The sequence below is a fragment of the Thalia democratica genome, chromosome 4 (assembly GCF_965202585.1).
Source record: "Thalia democratica chromosome 4, ktThaDemo2.hap1.1, whole genome shotgun sequence".
In the NCBI taxonomy this organism is placed as follows: Eukaryota; Metazoa; Chordata; class Thaliacea; order Salpida; family Salpidae; genus Thalia; species Thalia democratica.
In genome coordinates this window covers 41,360,836-41,380,357 of record NC_139168.1, presented here as the reverse complement: position 1 = coordinate 41,380,357, position 19,522 = coordinate 41,360,836, and the positions used below count along the sequence as shown (strand labels likewise).

The 19,522-nt window shown below is 24.6% G+C and overlaps 1 protein-coding gene and 1 pseudogene across 1 annotated transcript; one reads left to right on the top strand and one right to left on the bottom strand.

Annotated features, from left to right (window-relative positions):
- Positions 1 to 6,852: 6,852 nt before the first annotated feature.
- Positions 6,853 to 9,433, bottom strand: LOC145833368 (macro domain-containing protein PG1779 pseudogene; annotated as a pseudogene).
- A 2,327-nt stretch (positions 9,434 to 11,760) lies between these two features.
- Positions 11,761 to 18,247, top strand: LOC145834512 (uncharacterized). The gene is made up of 3 exons (XM_082941958.1): positions 11,761 to 11,960; positions 14,363 to 14,496; positions 17,746 to 18,247. Exons 1-3 carry the CDS (start codon positions 11,793 to 11,795, stop codon positions 17,972 to 17,974), a joined length of 531 nt encoding a protein of 176 aa, XP_082798084.1. The 5' UTR covers positions 11,761 to 11,792; the 3' UTR covers positions 17,975 to 18,247.
- Positions 18,248 to 19,522: the final 1,275 nt, after the last annotated feature.

Sequence of the window (19,522 nt, the reverse complement as noted above, 5' to 3'; positions counted from 1 at the left end):
TTTCATCAGCTCTAATACAATAGAAAATAAAAATGATTTTAAAAAATCCATATTTATTCTAAAAAGGAATTTTAAGTTATTATTTATGTACCAGGTCTTAATTTAAAATAGTAATGACAGTAAAAAACAGTTAAAAAAGGTTCTAGGTGTATTTAAATGAAATTGTTTAAAAAATCTTGTCAGATGGGCAATAGTTTTTTAAAATCTTTATAAGGGGGAAATATAAAAAAAAAGTTTAGGAGTCCCTGATTTAGTTTACATTTTAAAGAGTACAATTACTTTAAGAGGCTGATGTTCACAGGTTTTCCTTAAACTAAAGACTACTTGCTACACTTGTATGGCTATTTGTAAACTCATATCACTGAATTAGTTTAATATGACTTTATTTTAAATTTATAAAAATAATACAAATTTTAACAACCCTGTATTGATTTTGGATAAAATTTTCAGAAATTATAGTCTAAGAAGTGCAGCATCTAAAAATAAAAATAATAAATTTTAAAAATTACCAGAAGATTAAATACAGTCAATAAACAATCTAATAACAAAAAGTGTTCAATTTTTTTTTCTAAACATAATTAGCATTTAACTTGACCTTTCTTCTGCAACAACCTGGGTCTACTAATGCTGACAAACTTCTTACTCTGAATTTATACCAAGTTACTAATGAAATAACATGTTTTTAAAGGAACTTCAGAGTAATTGAATACTCGATTTAGAGCCAAAATAGTTTAAGTTAGTTTCAATGATAGAATTTATCCTGAAAGATAAAACTTTTTTTACCTAAGCAATAAAAATATATACTAATTTGGAATAAGAAAGTGTTATTTAAACTATCTGATAAAATGTTTATCCAAATGTTTAAAATTTGTTTATATAAGAATAATTTACATAAAAATATAAAATATTGCTTCACATATTTCATTCTTATATTTAAATAAACAATTTATTATTAAATAGTTAAACAGTATTTACATGTAGTAGTTAAATTTAATACAACCTTTAAATTTTATCATATAGATAATATTTGTTTGTCATCACCAACTTTTTTTAAAACACATTTATATTAGCTTTAAGATATCTTTAGAAAGTAATCTACTATTTAACACAGTTTTTTACCTAGACTTAACTTTAAATTTAAACAAGAAACTAAAAAAAAGTGTTAATTTAACAATCTTGATTAAGTTTTGAAAACCTAAAAAAATAAAAATCACCAAAAATTAGGCTAGGTTAAATCAAACTAGCTTAAGTTCATCACAAAATTTAGATAGGCAAGTTCTAAGGAGCAATAACATTTTATATTAAAAAATTTTTTTACCCTACTAACTCTAAAACCTGAAAACCATTTTTAACCTATAAAAATGTTTATACCAACATAATATCTAGAATTATTTTTAAAATGGTAAAAACAAGTTTGTAACATTCAGCATTTAAAATATCAAAATCTATTAGGAATCAAGTCTTTCAAAGAAATAGGTAATTAGTATCTATTTTATTTTGTCATTGAAGGGAAGTTGTTTCTTATTTTTATTAACAAAAATACAACAATGTTTTAAATAAAAAATCTTAATCTTTCTCATAAAAAAACATGAAGGTATCTCTTATAAAGCGCAGTGTTTATTTTTCTTTTTTTTTCAAGAATCAGTTTTTTATTTTAACGAAATACCACTGAATTTTTACTTTTAAGGTACGAAACAAAGTAATTATAATATAAAACAATCAATTAAAATTCAAAATAGTTAAAGTTAGTATAATTTCATAATACTTTATAAGAACTTGTTATTTATTAGTTTTTAAAAACTGAATACCTTCTACTTTGTTTTTTTATTACTGATACAGAACTAAAATGTGATGAATGTTGCTAATCAATCTTCTTTTAATAACTTTATATAGAAAATCACTAGAATCGCTTTTGAGGTTTAAAAAAAAAATTTTTATAACTTTGTATAAAACACAGTTTTTAATTATATAACTCTACTGCATGCCTTCAAAATTTACAAACAAATTAAAAAATGTATAAGAAGAATAGTTAAAATTAATAGAGAATTATTCGAAAATTTTAAGTTACTCCTAACATAAAAAATTTAATAAACTTTTTTAGTGTACTTTAAATAATATTAATAATTATTAAAACTACAACAAATACTTATTAAAACGAAAATTCTGTTTAACTACTTATTCTAAACTCGTTTTCTGATTAGTTCTACAACATCTAGTTATTTTAAAACTTTTACATTTTTGACGAGTTAAAAACTAGACTTATATGTTTGGAACTCATACTAGGTACTACCTAGGCATAAGATATCGAGTATTTTGTACTTATTGTGTACTATCGTGTTTATTGTTAATTTTGGTATAATTTTTTAAATACATTAGGTAGTTTGTAATTAAATGAACAAATAGAAATTATTCTTAACATAAACCTAGTTTTAAGTATAGATTAAAAAAAAATATTTTTTTACTTATAAGCAAAATTTATAGTAAAAGTTTGATCATACCAATTCGATTATCAGACCACAAGCTTTCGGAAGATACCAAGCTAGTGGTCTGATTATCTAAATGGTATGATCAAATGTTTCTGATAGCTTGAACTTGTCTCACGGTCACGGCATACGAAAGTCCAGTCCAGGTTAAGGACTGTAGACTTTCGCCGATGTTTTTTTGATTAAAGATTCGATAAATTTAATATACTAATACGTATTTGAAGCAACATTGCCTTTTTTTGCTAATGTACATAAATTTTAAACAATTTGAACTGAACAATGTTCATATTTTGTTGGCGACAAAGTTTTGTCAGTTTTATCAAAACTTTCTAAACTTATAAAACCTTTTAAGGACCTGTAAGATAAATTAATTTATGAAACAAATATATCTGAGAACTTTAATATATAAGTATAGTTTAGTTTAGTATTTGTAACGAGAAACAACTAAAAAGACTTATTAAATCTGTAGAGTTGACTTGACAATACAGAATGTTAATATGTTTTTAAATTTTATCTTGCTGTGTTTTATTTTAATATAAATAGGTTCCTTCGTACACTAGGTCCTCAGACTAAATTTTTCAAGTGCTTTTTTATCTTTAAAAAATAGTATACAACTATATACATGCAACTTTAAAATAAATAAAAAACTAATTTAGTTTTATACATAAACAGTTTTTATTATATTGAACCATTAGCTTAAAAGTACAATTTATCTTAGTAAGTATATTTTCATACAATACACGTAGATATATAATAAAGCTTTATTGAACTAAAAACAATTTTCCAGACTTTTTTAACAGTTTACTAAATAAGATTTGTTAAAACAAGTAACATGATTCAAATTTATAATGCTCTCTTATTTAAAATTAAGTCATGTAAGGGTTATTAGGTTTACAGTTCTTACACAGATATTTCAAATATATAATCAATTACGAACTTATGTATAATATGAATTTAAAAATGTAAAGTATAAATATATAATATAAAATAAAAGTAACTAGGTTGTTTTTATTTTATTTTTATACTCAATACTTTAGATCTATATATTTGAATATTTTACAATTTTACATTCATATTACAGTGCTTATTCACTTATCCAGACATGTTCGGCAAGGTTTTTCTGTAAACTTGTATGGATAAGCCTTTTTACGAATAAGGTAGGAGTCAAATATGCACGAAAATTAATTTTTGCACGTAGACACTTCTGACGGGTTGATTTTTTATTTTATTTATTAAATTTAAATAATTTCAAAACTTTGATTTTTTAGTTTTTTATTAATTTAATTTTTTTAATTACATATTTTTACTACCACTGTTACACCTAACTTTTACCCTCGGTCAGTAACTTTTTTTTATTATGTTTTTTAATCTTATTTCTTTTTTTACTCTCGTGCAAAAATGACCCTTCGAGCAAAAGTGACCTTTCGTGCAAAAGTGTCTTCGAGCATATTTGATATGCATCGAATATGATCCGGAATAGATCAAATATGCTAGAGGACACTTTTGCCCAAAAAGTCATATATGCACGAAGGGTCTGATAGTAATGTAACGGTGTTTACCCTAATATTTGCTGAGTCAGCATAAAAAAATTGTTTAAATTTATACCTTTATCCCTTACCCACCTTACCTAAACATATTAAATTTTTTTTTTTTAACTAAAAATAAAAAATGATGAAAAAAATGCTGACTTATCAAATATTTGGGGAAACACCGTTACATTACAACAAGACTCGCTCCCTTACGAATAAATAAAAAAAGTCTTTTTTTCATCAAACAATTTAATGCTATGCATAATAAATAACAAAAACTCAGTTCCCCTTTTTCTGCCTTAAATTTTTTAACTTTTTTCACTTTTCAAAATGTCATACAAAGTCGACCTCTCTATGCTAAACTACTCCATTATAAAAGACTTTGGCACATTACCATTTTACAAACTTCTTTCTTATTTTCAATGTTAGTGCAGCTCTTTTTTCTTTTGATATTTTGATCGTTTCTAAAACCTGGTATGTTGAGTGTTTCGAACTTATATAATTTTAAAAATTGAAAAATGTCATGCACCTCATTCTAAACAAAAAGTTTTTGAATTAAGAACTTTTACAATATAGCTTGAATTAAAAATTAAACGTAAAGCACTTGTTATACATTTATTTTCTAAAAAAACTTAGAATTTAACCAGCTATCAAAAAACGTTAAAATTTAACATAAAAAACTTGAAGTGATATTTAAAATAACTTTTTTGATATTTTTTTTTAAACTGACTTACTTAACATACAAGGTTTTTGATAACTAAACTAGTTTTTAACAAAATTTTAGTGTAAGCTTTAGTAGTATAAATACGCCATAGTAGTCAACTAAATTGCAGAGTAAATTTATTTCAGTGATTAATGTTTGTTATTTTACTTCTTTTTATTTAAATATAAATAAGTTTTAAGAACACATTTTATTAAGTTATGTATTTAAAATAGTTGTAATTTTTTTTCAAACTCAAATGTCAGACTGTTTTTTTCTAGACATACAGAATAAACTATTTATCTTGCAATGCAAAGTGAAATTATTTTTTTAATGCTAATGTATTACGACATAATTTCGGTGATGTAATTATTAATTATTTTTTCGAGTACTCATACCGTTCAGTCTTATTAATTTATATATCTTCAACCTTCATGTGAGAAGTTTATGTTTTTTTTTTTTTTTTTTTTGTATTTTACGTTAATTTATCATGAATTAGATTTAACAAATACAAATATTATATACTTTTAGAAAACTCGGATTTAATATTATATTTTTTGTATCGTTTACTAACTGTTAATCAATATTCTATAGTAGTTATCTAAATTTTTGATTAATACGTCTATACACCTTCTTTTTCTTCTATTTTTTCCTTACAGTATTTATTTTTTACAGAGCACTGTTGAAGTGTGTTAACTTAATAACACACAGAAACGTGTGCTAGTGTAATAAAGAAAGAGTACTGTTTAATTATTTTAATATTCAAGTGAACTTGTTTCGCTATGATATTTATAGCAACCGATTAAATTCAAAATTTGAATAGTTTTATGTATTTTATATACTTTATGTTTGTTCTACAGCTATAAAATTAAACTGAAACCACTTTGATAACATGGCTAAAACTAAAACCCTTGCGTTGACTAGTACGAAATATCTTTTTAAATGTGGCAGAACATTTATAAATCAAAAAGTCCATGATATTGAAGTCATAATGCTTTATTTCTTATCCAAAATTATTATTTTAAAGAGTTATGTTTATAGGTCAGTTTATTGAAGAAAAAGGAATCTAAAACAAAAAGAAGCTCAAAAAACATTTTGGTCTATGACCATGGTGCACGAAAAGACCTATGGTTATCGAGCATTTTTATGAAATCAGTTTGCTATTTATTTGGTTTATAAGCTAAATTAAAATTATATTTGTTTCAAATTTAGGCTCAAATGATTTTCATTTTGTAAAGTTTTCTTGAACAAGTTTTTGCTCATTCATGCTTGCTTTTTTGCTTTAAAGAGTCGCAACCTTGTTTTTACCCCAAGTTTAGTTTTTTATTAAAATAAAAACATGTACTCATATGAAAACTTACATCAAAAAACCTAAAAAAAATTAAAAAATCTTCTAATAGTTTATAAAAATCAGTGACTAATCAGTAACCTAATACTTGTCTGTTTCATTGTGTTTAGTTTTACATTCATCGTTTCAGTTAATTTCTTTTTTTTTTTGCTGTGTGGCTAGCTCTAATTAGATATAATATTAGGTTGTCAAAAAACTTTGAATCCTTGAGTTAGAAAATTTTTTTTTCAACAGAATTTTGAAATTTTATTCCTACTTATTAGCACTTGAGCAAAAAAAAAAAACCTCAAAAACTGTTAAACTCTCAACAAAAAATTTTAATTTAAAGGGTTTGTTTTTAATATTGCTGGATAGAAAGAAAATAAAGGGTATAACATAATACTATATAGCATTATTTAGGAAAATAATTAAGAATATAAATATGTTTGTGGTTAGGTAAATGTTTACATCACAAGTAGGACCTTTTAGAGAACAAGTAAAGTAGAATTAAATAATCGTTTAGTACTTTCAAAAAAATTACCTAAAATTTACATTAAACATGTCATAGCATTATTTAAAAAACTATAAAGCAAATATTTTCTTAATCAAAGAAGTTTATGTTAAAGTTTTAATGTAAATAAATAAATATGTCCACTAACATGTTAATTAATGTATATTAAATATATTAAACTATATTGTATTTCTTATTTTACACTAAAATTTCTTTGAAATTTTATATACTTATAGCATTGCTAATTCCAGTAGCTTTAAAGGAAAAAAAAACCTGAAATAGTAAAGTTTTTATCTTATAACTCAGTTTTTGTTGTTAGAGGACACTTTTTTTTTACCACTACAAATCTCATCTTCATAACTTGCAAATAAATCTTCATACAAGACAAAATCTTTCTCTAGAAAAGTGCAGAAAGTCACCTCATCCACCAAATCCATGTTACTTTTAATCCATTCAACAACCGTACTAAATGCAACCTTTGCAGCCTTGTCACTGGGATAACCGTAAAGTTCAGTAGAAATACAGCAAAACGCCACAGTCTTTAGTTTGTGTTTCTTCACAAGCTCCAAACACCTTGTATAACAACTTGAGATTTTTTCATGTTTCTTGCTCTTTGGGCCAACAGTGTGGATAATGTGCTTAGCAGGCACATTGTATCCCTTATAATTTTTTGATTTCCCTGTCTCACAACCATCAAGTGTTTCACATTCATCAAGCAATTCTGCACCCGCAGCTCTGTGGATGCATCCATCAACTCCGGCTCCTCCTAACAATGAGGAGTTGAATGCATTTACAATTGCGTCAACTTTCAACTTTGTAATGTCAGTTTTTAGCAAAATTACTTTCTTCAGGATTTCCATGTCTTAAGCTTATTTAACCTAGTAAAAACTTATTTCAAAAAAACTATGGCAAAAAAAACAAAAAAACAACTGGAATTTGAGAAATTGAAATAAAAACCTAGAATTTCATAGAAAAACTTCCAACAAACCAGGAATTTTAAAGAGTTTTTACATGTAGACGTAACAGTATATGAAACAGTAACAAAATTGCCAAAATGCCAAAAAAAAATTGTTTGTTATAAGAAACTTTTTTCATTTAAAAACATATTTAAGTAGCTTAACAGTATCATATTAATGTTGATATGCTATTTAAAAATTTTTTTAAACTTAAGTTTTATTATAAGCTAAAAAAAGGCCAAAAAATCTATTATTTAAAAACCAGGAACATGGTTCCCACATCCCTATAATTCCCCATAAATTTGCAATATCTGAAAAATCCCTATAAATCCCTAGAAAGTAATTCTTTTTTGCTTGCTAATTAAAATTTGTAAGCCATTGTAGAAAAAATGAAACCATGAGGAAAAACACCTTTAGAAAAATTAATTATTTGCAAATAATCAAAATCTTTACAATATCAGTACAAAACTGTGACTCTGTAGAGCCACCGAGCGAATATTTTTTTATTTTTTAGAGTTTGCTTATTTAATTTTAGTTATAGCTCAAAAACCCCCAAATTTTTGAAAATTTCTTATGAAGACTGTGCTTATAAATGGTTAATGACATACTTTACTTTATGTACCTTAAAAAATGTTTGTAGGGTTTAAAATAATTTTTTTTTGACAGTTTCCCTATAAGTTATTTTATATCATAAATATTTTATATTATGAAATTTTAGTGGGAACCCTGCAGGAAGGAGTTCAGAAAACCTGGAAGAAGTTTTTCAAAAACTATTAGCAATCCTGTTAAAATATTTGAAGTTCTTAAAGAAGTTTATTTATTATGCAGTTTGTTTTTAGAAAATACTTGAAATTTTTTTAAAAATAATAATTTTTTTATGTCCTGGACATTGACATTAAACTTAATAACCAAAAGGTTCTTTAGTACACCAGGTTCTAGGACCAAATAAAAGTGCTTTTTTTCGTTGTTTAATAAACAATACTACTTAAATCAATGCCTTATTGGCAAAATGTTAGGATATATCAATAGAAAATTTAGTAAAAATATATAACAGAATGCATTTCATTTTCTTCAAATTTATTTAAGTACTTTCAAGTAGGACTCGTCAGAAGTTGTTTCCTACTGGATTGGAATGAATACAAATTGAAATAAAATTATACTGCAGTTTAAAGTTTTAAGATATAAAATGACGTAATAATCAAATGTTAAAAATTAAATAAGTGCTAATGCTAAACAAATTTGGTATACTAATAAAACTCAGTAGAATTAAAACAATCCAAATAAAGAAGCAATAAAAATTTTAAATTAAAACTATGTTTAAAAATAAAGTTTAACAAGAAACAAATTACTTTAAAATTACTTATATAAGGATTTAAATCCTTATATTAGTAATCCTTATATTAGTAAATCCCTATATTATAATTACTTTAAAATTACTAATATAAGGATTTAAATCCTTATATTAGTAATTTTAAAGTAATTTGTTTCTTGTTAAACTTTATTTTTAAACGTAGTTTTAATTTAAAATTTTTATTGCTTCTTTATTTGGATTGTTTTAATTCTACTGAGTTTTATTAGTATACCAAATTTGTTTAGCATTAGCACTTATTTAATTTTTAACATTTGATTATTACGTCACTTTATATCTTAAAACTTTAAACTGCAGTATAATTTTATTTCAATTTGTATTCATTCCAATCCAGTAGGAAAAAATTTCTGACGAGTCCTACTTGAAAGTACTTAAATAAATTTAAAGAAAATGAAATGCATTCTGTTATATATTTTTAGTAAGTTATGCACCAGAAAAAAGCTGTTCAAAGAAATTTTAGTAAACCTCTGAATTTCTATATGCAATCTGAGAATTTGTTTTTTTGGTTGACAAGTTTGCCAAACACTCGGAATACTCAGGACACTCATGATAATTCATGATTTTTTAAAGTTTTTAAAAATCTACAAATATCTTAGGATATTATAAATTTATTTTTAAACTCCAGATGATTAAAAAAAATTTCAGGATAGTTTTAAGATTTGAAAAAAAAAATTAAGACATATCTAGTTGATCCTGTTGCAATATTTTGTTTTTGTTGTACAATAAATTTTATTTATGAAGCATGTTTTTATTGATATTAAATGTTTATTTAATTTTTGTTTAGTATTGCAGCGAGCTCTTTAAGAAATACTATTTTAGAAATAATGATGTGATTGTGCCAGAAACCAAAATATTTTTTAAATGATTTCAAAAATTCATGACAGTTTTTGGTCAGAATAGTTTTTTTGACTCAAAGAGTGGCAATGACAGCCCTTAGTAAGCTGGTCGTTGTTCAACCTTTTAGGCAAAGAATGTAATAATTAATAGTTTACCCAAAGCTAAATATGGCTATATAGAAGGGGTCAAAATTTTTTTTTACAAAAATTAACATTAGTAATAAAGCTAAAAGCTTAAAAGTAAAAAATACAAGCCAATTTATATAAAATGTAAAATGTAAATTAACTTTTGAGATTTTGAAATGTTTCTGATACAAATGTATTATTGACTACAAATTTTTTGTTGTCAATTTTCTAAGAAATTTAAAAATTATCTAAAAATCTATCTTCACCTAAATTTTTTAAGCTAGAGAGCTTAAGTTTTTAGGAAAACATTCGTTTTATAGTTAAAATATTTTTAACGATGGGATTTTAGTAGTATTAAAGATGAAAATTTAAATAAAAAAACAATAAACTGGGTTGCCAAAAAACCTAGAATCTTGAAAAAACCTGAGTTTTATAATTTTGAAAAAAAGAAAGAAAAGTCCAAAATCTTAAACAGAAATCACTAAACAACCTGGAATTTAATAGGTACTGTAAAGCTATTTATAAGTGTTTTTATTAAAAAAAAATTTAGTGATAATTTTTTTCTTTATGATAGATTTTGTGTAACTAATTCACCTTTCATTACTTAATTGATTTACATGAAAAAAATCTTTTCAACGTGAAAACAGTTTTCTACCTTAAATTTAATTTACACTAAACATAAATCAAATATATTGTTCTTTAAAAAACCTGGAATAATTTTTCAAAAAACCTTAGGCAATCCAGATTTTTTTTGCAAATTTAAAAAATCAAGCATTGAGAGATTTAAATTTTAATAATTGACTTGTTGTAAAAGTTTGAAGAAGATTGGTTAAAATATAAGAAAAGATAGATATTTTGTGTGTGATTTTAGTAATTTTTTTTTAGACTTTTTTGGTTTGCTCCCTCTGCTCTATAAGGAACCTTTTGAGGTCATGACTTTGATCGCTTTTATCTTAAAAATTATTTTGAGTTTTATTAAGTGGTTGAAAATGTTTAATAGTTCAGATTAAACTACAAAATAAGATAAACTTGTAAAAATAAAATTTTATTTTCCTATGGCCTTAATATTAGTAGTTCTAACTTACATTTGGTACATGAGGTGTTCCAAAAAGGAGCTGAATCTTTAGTGTGGAAATTGTAAAGTGTGCGAGAAATATTTTACAATGATGGTTCTTAAACAGCAGATTTTGAAGAAAGTACTCTCTTTTTTACAACCTTACATTGGCTTAAATTAACTAGATGCAAAGCACATTTTTCAAAAAACTAATTGAGCAAAAAATACTATCTTTAAAAAAATCAATTATACCAAAATTTAAAAAAAAGTATATCTTTCATTTAAACAATGAGCTTAAAACTCATATTTTTAATTAGGTAAGTACAGTCTACAATGACTAATACCTTTTGTTTTTAAATAACTGCTTTTGGTGAATTTTTTAAAAGTCTTGTTTATAGTTATTCCAAAGATTGTAGTTATAACAGTTTGAATAAATTTCAAGTTAACTTTTGCTATACTTTTCAAGCTGTTAAATTAGAAAAAATATATATAAATCAAGCTAAATATAGCTGCATGAATATGGTATGGTAAATGTTTCTAAGTACAAATTATTTTAAACTGGATTTTAAATAGCATTTTTAATTAAGTTATTTTATAAAAATTATAAGTAAAATTATTTAAAACTGCAAAAAAAACATTAAAGGTTATATAACATTTAAAAATTTTTAATATGAAAACTATTTATTAAAAAATATTAGATATAAAAGAATATTGAATTTAGTATGAAGTGTTTAGTTTATACCATTATGTTTGTGTACATATGTAAGTTCTATAAAGATAAAGTTCTATTGTTGAAGTTAAGAAAATGATTTTTTTTGTATCAATTAAAGTAAACAATTTGCATAGTAACATTTATTTGTTCCAGAATGAATAAATAATAAGTAATAATTTACAAATCATTATGATATTTCGAAAAATTGCATCACGATTTCCAAAAGAGTTATCAAGAACTTTGACAATCCAAAAACGATTTATCAGTACTAATTTCATCAAATATAATTCAAGTGAGGTAGCATCTAAATCTGCTTATGAAGCAGAAGTTGAAAAATTCAAGATCAAAGATCACAAAGTATGTTAATTCAGTCAGTTCACTTAATATTTTATTGATTATATTTTATATAAAGTTTGTTAAATAATGTTATATTCTTTTTCTTAAAACTAAAGTTTTGTTAAAGGTGTTTTAAGTTTAGTAACTGTTTTTTTCATATAACTTAATTTCAGACCAAAAAATGTAGTTCACACATAATTTGTTCAAAGTAAATTTAATCTAAAAGTAAACGTTTTGTAACTCAAGTTGTAAACATAATCTATTTATAAATGAAGTATTTTAGTGTTTAAACTAGTTTATATAAGTTACTAATTAATATAAATTTGTTTTAAACTAAGATATGAAATACATAAAGTAAAATTTTATTAATATAAATCTGTAATTTCACAAGTTTTAGAATATTTAGTTATATTAAGTTTTGTTTAACTGTGTTATTTAATTTTTAAGCATTAGATAATTCTTTTAATCAAAATGACTAAGTATTAATTTCATTTAGCAATATTACATATAACATCATATAGATTTTTATGGATATTTGCTATATTATGTATTACATTAACAATCAAAAGTGTTATGGTTTTATCATAAATTATGGATCTAATTAAAATAATAATAACAAATTATACAGTATCCTTCTTTTATGTTTCTGTGTTAACGGATTAACTCACATTAACATATGTACATTTATTTATTTATAGTATTTTCTTGATTTCATAGCCCACTTGAAGTGTGTTGACTCGTTTAACACACAGAAACATATGTCAGTGTAATAAAAGAAGGATACTGTATAATTTGTTATTATTATACATTCCAGTGAACTTGTTTTGCTAGGATATTTTGTTAACAAACGATTAGATTTATATTTTGAGTAGTTCTAATTAAAATATTAATTTTAAAAATAATAATTAACCAGTTACACTTCATAAGTTAGAATTGAAAAACCAAGCAACATAAGAAACATTTATTTTAATAAGTAAGAAGTTAAATCTTTATAATGAGTTAAATAATAGCTAGTTCTGTTATTTTTTCATACAAAAAAGCATAGTAAAGTATATTTTTTGTAAATAACTGTAGTTTTATGAAAAAAATTCTTTAGGATGTTCATTTAAGAAAAGTATTTTCTTTAAAATAATAAATATTGCCTAAAAAAAGTGAAAATTTTAAAAGACAAAATAAATATAAACTTAATCTTTTAAATTAGTCAACCTATCTTATTAAATTTCTGAGAAATAAACTTGTACAATGAGTAAAAGTAAGACTAAAAAAATTGAATTTTACAAATCAGTAAAAATTATAGAAAATATTTTAACAAATGGGTAAAAAATAATTGTTAACCCACTTTTTGAAAATTAAAGGAAATTTTAATAAATTTAAAAAAAATACTTGTTTTTGTAAATGTCAGTATAAACTATCGGTGGGCAACGTTTTCAATGGGCAGGTTGGATCCAAAAAAAATTAAGTCCTTGGTGGGCCTGAGGATTTCAAATTATAAGTCTTCCGGATCCAGTATAGTTTGACTGAAAATAGTTGTTTTTTACAAGTTTATCTTATTTTAAAGAGTTTTTTCTAAGCTTGTAGATGCATTTTATTGTTTAAAAAAATTCAAATTATTTTTTGAGATATGACTAGTCAAAGTCGGGCCGCATAATAGTTTCCCTATGGAAAGGGAAAACTAAAACAGGGAAAAAAGACTACTTTATTTAAAATCTATCTCCTACATTTTTCAAGCAATCTTCTTCAAACTTTCACAGTCTAATCTTTATACAATAACAAAAAAAGGTTACTTTGGAATTAAAAAAAAATTGTAAAAATTATTTTTTTTGAAAAATAAACACTTTTTTTTTTAATTTTTGTGATAAAATTTTTATTTTTTTACATTATTAAAATTCTAAAGTAGCGTTTTTTCCTTTTAATATAAGGAGCATTTCCTAAAATTTAAAGAAGATTGCTTGGAAAATAAAGGAGGAGATAGATTTTTAGTGAATTCTTTAATTTCCAAGAAAATTGACTCCGAAAAATTTGCGGTCCATATGTTTGTAATGGAAACTTTTTACAAAAAATAAAATATCTCAAAAGTTAAATGATAAATTTGAATTCTATAAAACTGGCTTGTAGGTTGTATTTAAAGCTTTCATATAAAAGCCATAGTTAATATTTGTAAAAAAAAAATGTTGGACCCTCCTATGGCCTTAAAGTTAAGCAAAAAAATTGTTGTTTTATTTTAAGTAGTTTAAAGTTCTGCTCAATAAATTTTTGACTTATAAAATAAGTTTCATAAAACACTCAGATTACTTGTTTAAGAGAATAAACACCACTATCACCAAGGTAATGTATAACTTAATTGTTTAGAATATTAAAGAAACGCAAATACACACCCTAGACTTATACTAAATACCTATAAATAACTTAGTTTTACCGTGCAGTTTCATGAGAGCCATGGATTTGTAAACAACAGCCCCCATGAAGATGCAATGTTTCACAAGGCATATTATTTCATCTGGTGCACAATAATTATTGGTGTTGGATTCCCTATATTGTTTTATGGTCCAGACTGGAGGTTAATACTTATTGATAGTATCCTTTGACTAAATTCATTTTATGTAAAAATCTTTGTTTATTCTATTTTTATTTTTACTAAATTTTATTAAGCAACATTTTGGCAAAGAAAAGTTGGTTTTAGATTAGTTTTATTTAATTTTGAAATATGCTTAATGAAAAATTTCCAAAAGTGTATTGGAAAAATTTAGGTAGTTCAAAGTTTATGTAACATTATAAATGTTTAATTTTTAGATAATATTCATGAAAAAAACTTAAATAGTTAAAAAAAAATTCAAAGTTAAAAGTTATTTTCGACCAGTTTTTTTAATTAAAAATTTGTAAATTGGTTGATAATTTGTAAATTTAAAATTCAATTGGTTTGATAATTTTTTTTTTTGAATAACTTTAAAAAAATTTAGCTGTTTCTTTGTTAAAGTTAAATATAAGTTTTGGTTGCATTATTTATTTACAAAATTTTAAGATCTATTTATTTAAATATAGGTATATAAAAAGTATACTATATGCTGTCTAATTAGTTCAACAAACCAATAACATATCATAAATGCAATACATAAATGGTAAAAATTAGAAGTTACTAACTTAAAATAATCTTAAACTCCAGTATCTGCTGTCATAATCCATAAATAATGCACATTTTTCTTGTCCAGTTTATTTTGTTCATCTAAATTAGGGGTGGGCAACGTAAATAGTTAAAGGGCCGGATTCAAAAAAAATTAGACCTATGCGGGCCGGATCATTTCGAGTTAGTGATCTACCGGATTCAGCTGGATCCTTTTAAAGATCCGGATCCTAATTTCAAAATATTAACCTGATCCAGCTAAATACTAATTTTAGACAAAGATCCGGATCCGAATGGAAGCTAATTTGATAAAGATTTAGATCCTGCTGGATGCTTATTGATCGGGTATTTCAGAATTTTGAATCAATTTATTAATTACCAAGGTTTTTCAGTATGTAAGTTATATTGATTTTTATTAAATATTCATAACTCTATATTTTTTATAACTCTGGACCAAATTAATACTAGTTTGTCGTATAAAAACAATAATTTACTTAATAAAAGTTACTCGCGCATTATATTTAAAGCTAAAACATCAAATAATTGTTAACTATTCGAAATTATTTAACTTTGGTAATCCTTGGCTGGAGTTTTCGTTAATAATATTATTCAGAAGTTAATTAAGATTACAATATTAAACTACTACCTTTTAATTTAAAAAAACAATAAAGATTCATTACATATTTTTGCACCTGTAAAAGATACAAAACAACAAATAATTCTGATATAATAAATAATTTACCATAAAAGCGAAAAAAAAATTAAAACATCTCGATGAAACACTTAAGGTTAATCATATATTACAGTTGTTTAAATCTATTTGCGTGACGGTTTGGGAAAATCTGCAAGTTCACTGGAATATTGATTAGGTTTGAAATTAGCTTATCCTTGTTGATGTTTATGGTCGAAAGTGTTTGTTTTTAAATGTATGAAGTCTCGAAAAAAACAACTAGTTTCATGGTCATATTTTGAAGTTGAGAAACTTTGGCTCGTTCAATCAAACATAAAATCTAACTAAAAATCTACTAAAATCAACGGAAATTATATGTAAGATTTAAATTTTCATATCAACATAAATAAAAAATAGTTAAACCTAGATAAGAAATTAATTTGGCTAAATATTTTAATATTTTTATTTTCAAAATATCAAACAGTATTGATCAACTTATGAAACTTAACTAAGTTATGTACTTTAAATACTATATTATCAAACAGTTCATTTAAAATACTTTTATAAAAGTACAAACAAAAAATAACGACATACTAAAATAAAACAGAGATTAGTTTATATTTAAACATGATAACCATATTAATTTAATAAACTCTTAGATTAAGATCAATTTCACTAATAAAAATATTACTGAACGAAAAAATGACATACAAACTGTCATATTTTATTTTAAATATAAAGATTAAAGAGTTTAGCATGAATAATTACACTAAAAATAAGTCAATAAGACATTTGTGGATCATCAAAGTTTTTAACAAATTGTTTGAAATCTGGAAGTATATTTGAAGTAGATATTCTCAGTAATGACTGTAGATTGGTATTAGTAAGGTTTGAACGCAGTTTAGTTTTCTTTATATACATGGTTGAGAATGTTTGTTCGCAAATATATGTAGACCCAAAAGGAACAAGTAACTTCATTGCCATCTTTTTTAAATTAACAAACTTTGACTTGTTAACTAGGGCATAAAATCTGTCAAATTTTTAAATTTAGAACTTTTCTTTTAGTGTACTGTCACATTAAAGTTTAACAGTTCTAACTGTATATTACTAAGTGCATTTTCGGTGTCAAACGTCAACTATGATGATAAAATATCAAATTCTTCTATTAGTTGTTTAAAGTCTGCAAAACGACGACCAAACTGATTATCAAGTGAAACTATTGTCATCAATTGGTTACTACTAAACTTAACCATATAATTAATCAAAAAAAATTAATACAAAAATCAATAGCAGAAAAGAGTGAAAATTGTAGTCTTAACTTGAAAGACTTTACTAAAATTTAATGTTGAGCAGTTTGAATTAAAATAATTGTCAATGTTTAAAAAGATTATTTTCTACTTTTCTAAACAAGTATAAAAAAAACTATCTACACATCTGGGAAAGAGAGCAATTTTTAACACGTCCATTTTTTATGAAAGTCATTATGGTAGGTAAGATCATCAAAATTAATTCAGCAAACAACTGTTTTTGGATAATTTGAGAAAGGATTACTTCAACTGATTAAAAACAGAAAAAGATACTTTAACAAAAGAGTTTTTTTATCACCACAAAAATAAAAACCCAATTTTACAAACTTTTTCAGGGTCAAAGTTTTACACTTTAGTTTTATGAAAATAATTCTAAAAAGGTTTTGTACAAGTTTTGTAATATTTACATTGGCTGGCCAGATTTCATACAAATTTTGAAAAATGCTTAGCGGGCCGGATCATCTACTCGGGGGCCGGATCAATTTTGTCCGCGGGCCGGATTCCATTTAAATTTGAAAAAGGTTTGGGGGCCGGCCTTTTTCACTCTGCGGGCCGGATCCGGCCCGCGGGCCGTACGTTGCCCACCCCTAATCTAAATTAAACAATTTAAATGCTTACCACCACTATTTTTAACATATATTTACATCACTAATCCTTATTATACAGCCTTTTGTCGCAAACCTTAAACTATCAATTAGCTTCAATTTTTAGTTCAAGCCTCAAGTATTGGAAGCGACGTGAAGCGCTCATTCAATTAGAAGCCAGGTTGGCGGCAGGCAAGCTCCCTGTTGATCCCGATTTTGCGCCAGCTTCCATCATTGGTGACATGGTTCCCGCATCAGGAAAGTGGGAAGATGAATGGCTCGCCGAACAACCAGCTGTTACTTCACACTGGGTGCCCGACTTGCGCAGAGTCGTTGACAAAGCTATTCCTTCATAGTTTTATTTTTAAATGTTTATTTTTGGTAGTTTTATAGTAAATTTACTATATACTTAAGAATAGTGTCCATCTATAAAGTGTTATATAAATTTACTAATAAAATGTTCTTTATTTTTTCTAGAAAAATTAATTAAATATTCGTTGTTTTTAAACTACTGGGTTAAAACTTTGTGTACTAAATAAACTTTTAACTACTTAAATTTTTTTATACTATTTACAAACATTTATAAAATGTATACATGATTGTATTTCTATTAAACTATGAATTTGTAATTTTTTTTTCTGTGATCTATTAAACTTTATATATCTTTTAAATGAAAAACTTAAAACATACAAACGTAAAATATCAATTAACAAAAATCTAAATTTTAAATTTTTAAATATTTTCTGTTCTGCTCAAAAAGGGGTGATTCATGTTCTGACATTTCTAATTCTAATAGTTTTGAGTTATTAAGAATTATCTCCTTTTATGATTTTATTTATTTAATTATCTTAATCTTACTAAGTAGACTATCAAGAACTTTTTTTTTCATATATAAATTATTTTTTGAGATGTTTCCTCTTGAACGTTTTTACAGGAATTTGAATTGTCATGTAACCCTTAAAAAGACACTTTGTAAGAAACTATGATTTTAAGTCAAAGTTAAATATTTATTGGGAACAATTTTTATACAACACTTGAAATTTATTAAGTTTTATGTTCTAATAATGTAGATACAGGGTTGCCAAAAACCTGGAATCCTGGAAAAACTTGGATTTGACAATTTAGGCTTGAAAACTTGGAAAAACCTGGATTTAAAGAAGTTAAAAAAAAAAACCTGGAAAAATCTGGAATTTTAAACAGTTTTTACATCAAAAGTATATAAATTTCGATTAACACAAGAAATCTAACATATCAATATTTTTTTTGTCATAATAATTTTTCTGTTAAAAACACACTTAAAGCAGCTATACAGTATCTTTTTTAATGTTTAGTACTATTTAACTCAGTGTTTTACCTTGAACTTAACTTTAATCTAAAAGTAGACCCCAAATGTGTACTTTTAAAAACTTTGAGGAAATTTTCAAATCTGGAGAAAACTTGCCAAAAACGTTTAGCAACCCTGTAGATAATGAAAAGCCAGAAGTCCGACAAAAGTGTTACCCGTTTAAAATCGAAAAAAGTTTGTTTAACTTAGTTAAGTGATTACTTAGTTTTGTTAGTTTATTTATGTTTTACTGAGGGTATGTATCCATGACGTTATCAATATTAAGGTATGAACAATTTGATTTAATACAATGAATTTTTCTGTATCCTAAGTGAGCATAAATTGATGCTTTATAGTTACCTACTATATACATATTTGTACAATAATTTTTTTCAATAAAAATAACTTCGCTAATTTGAAATTTATTAAATGATTACTTACAACGTTTTTAGTTTAATTCTTTATAGTATAATTAATCTTGTTGCATTAGAGTGTTTTAAAAGCAGGACATTTATAAGTTACTTTAGAATAGTTGAAATCCATACAATAAATTTATTATAATGTTAAATTCATTACTACA

Coding starts and splice junctions, on each gene's coding strand:
- LOC145834512 (XM_082941958.1), top strand. CDS start 11,793: ATGATATTTCGAAAAATTGCATCACGATTTCCAAAAGAGTTATCAAGA. Junction 11,961..14,362: donor TCAAGATCAAAGATCACAAA/GTATGTTAATTC, acceptor TTTACCGTGCAG/TTTCATGAGAGCCATGGATT. Junction 14,497..17,745: donor TTTTATGGTCCAGACTGGAG/GTTAATACTTAT, acceptor TTCAATTTTTAG/TTCAAGCCTCAAGTATTGGA.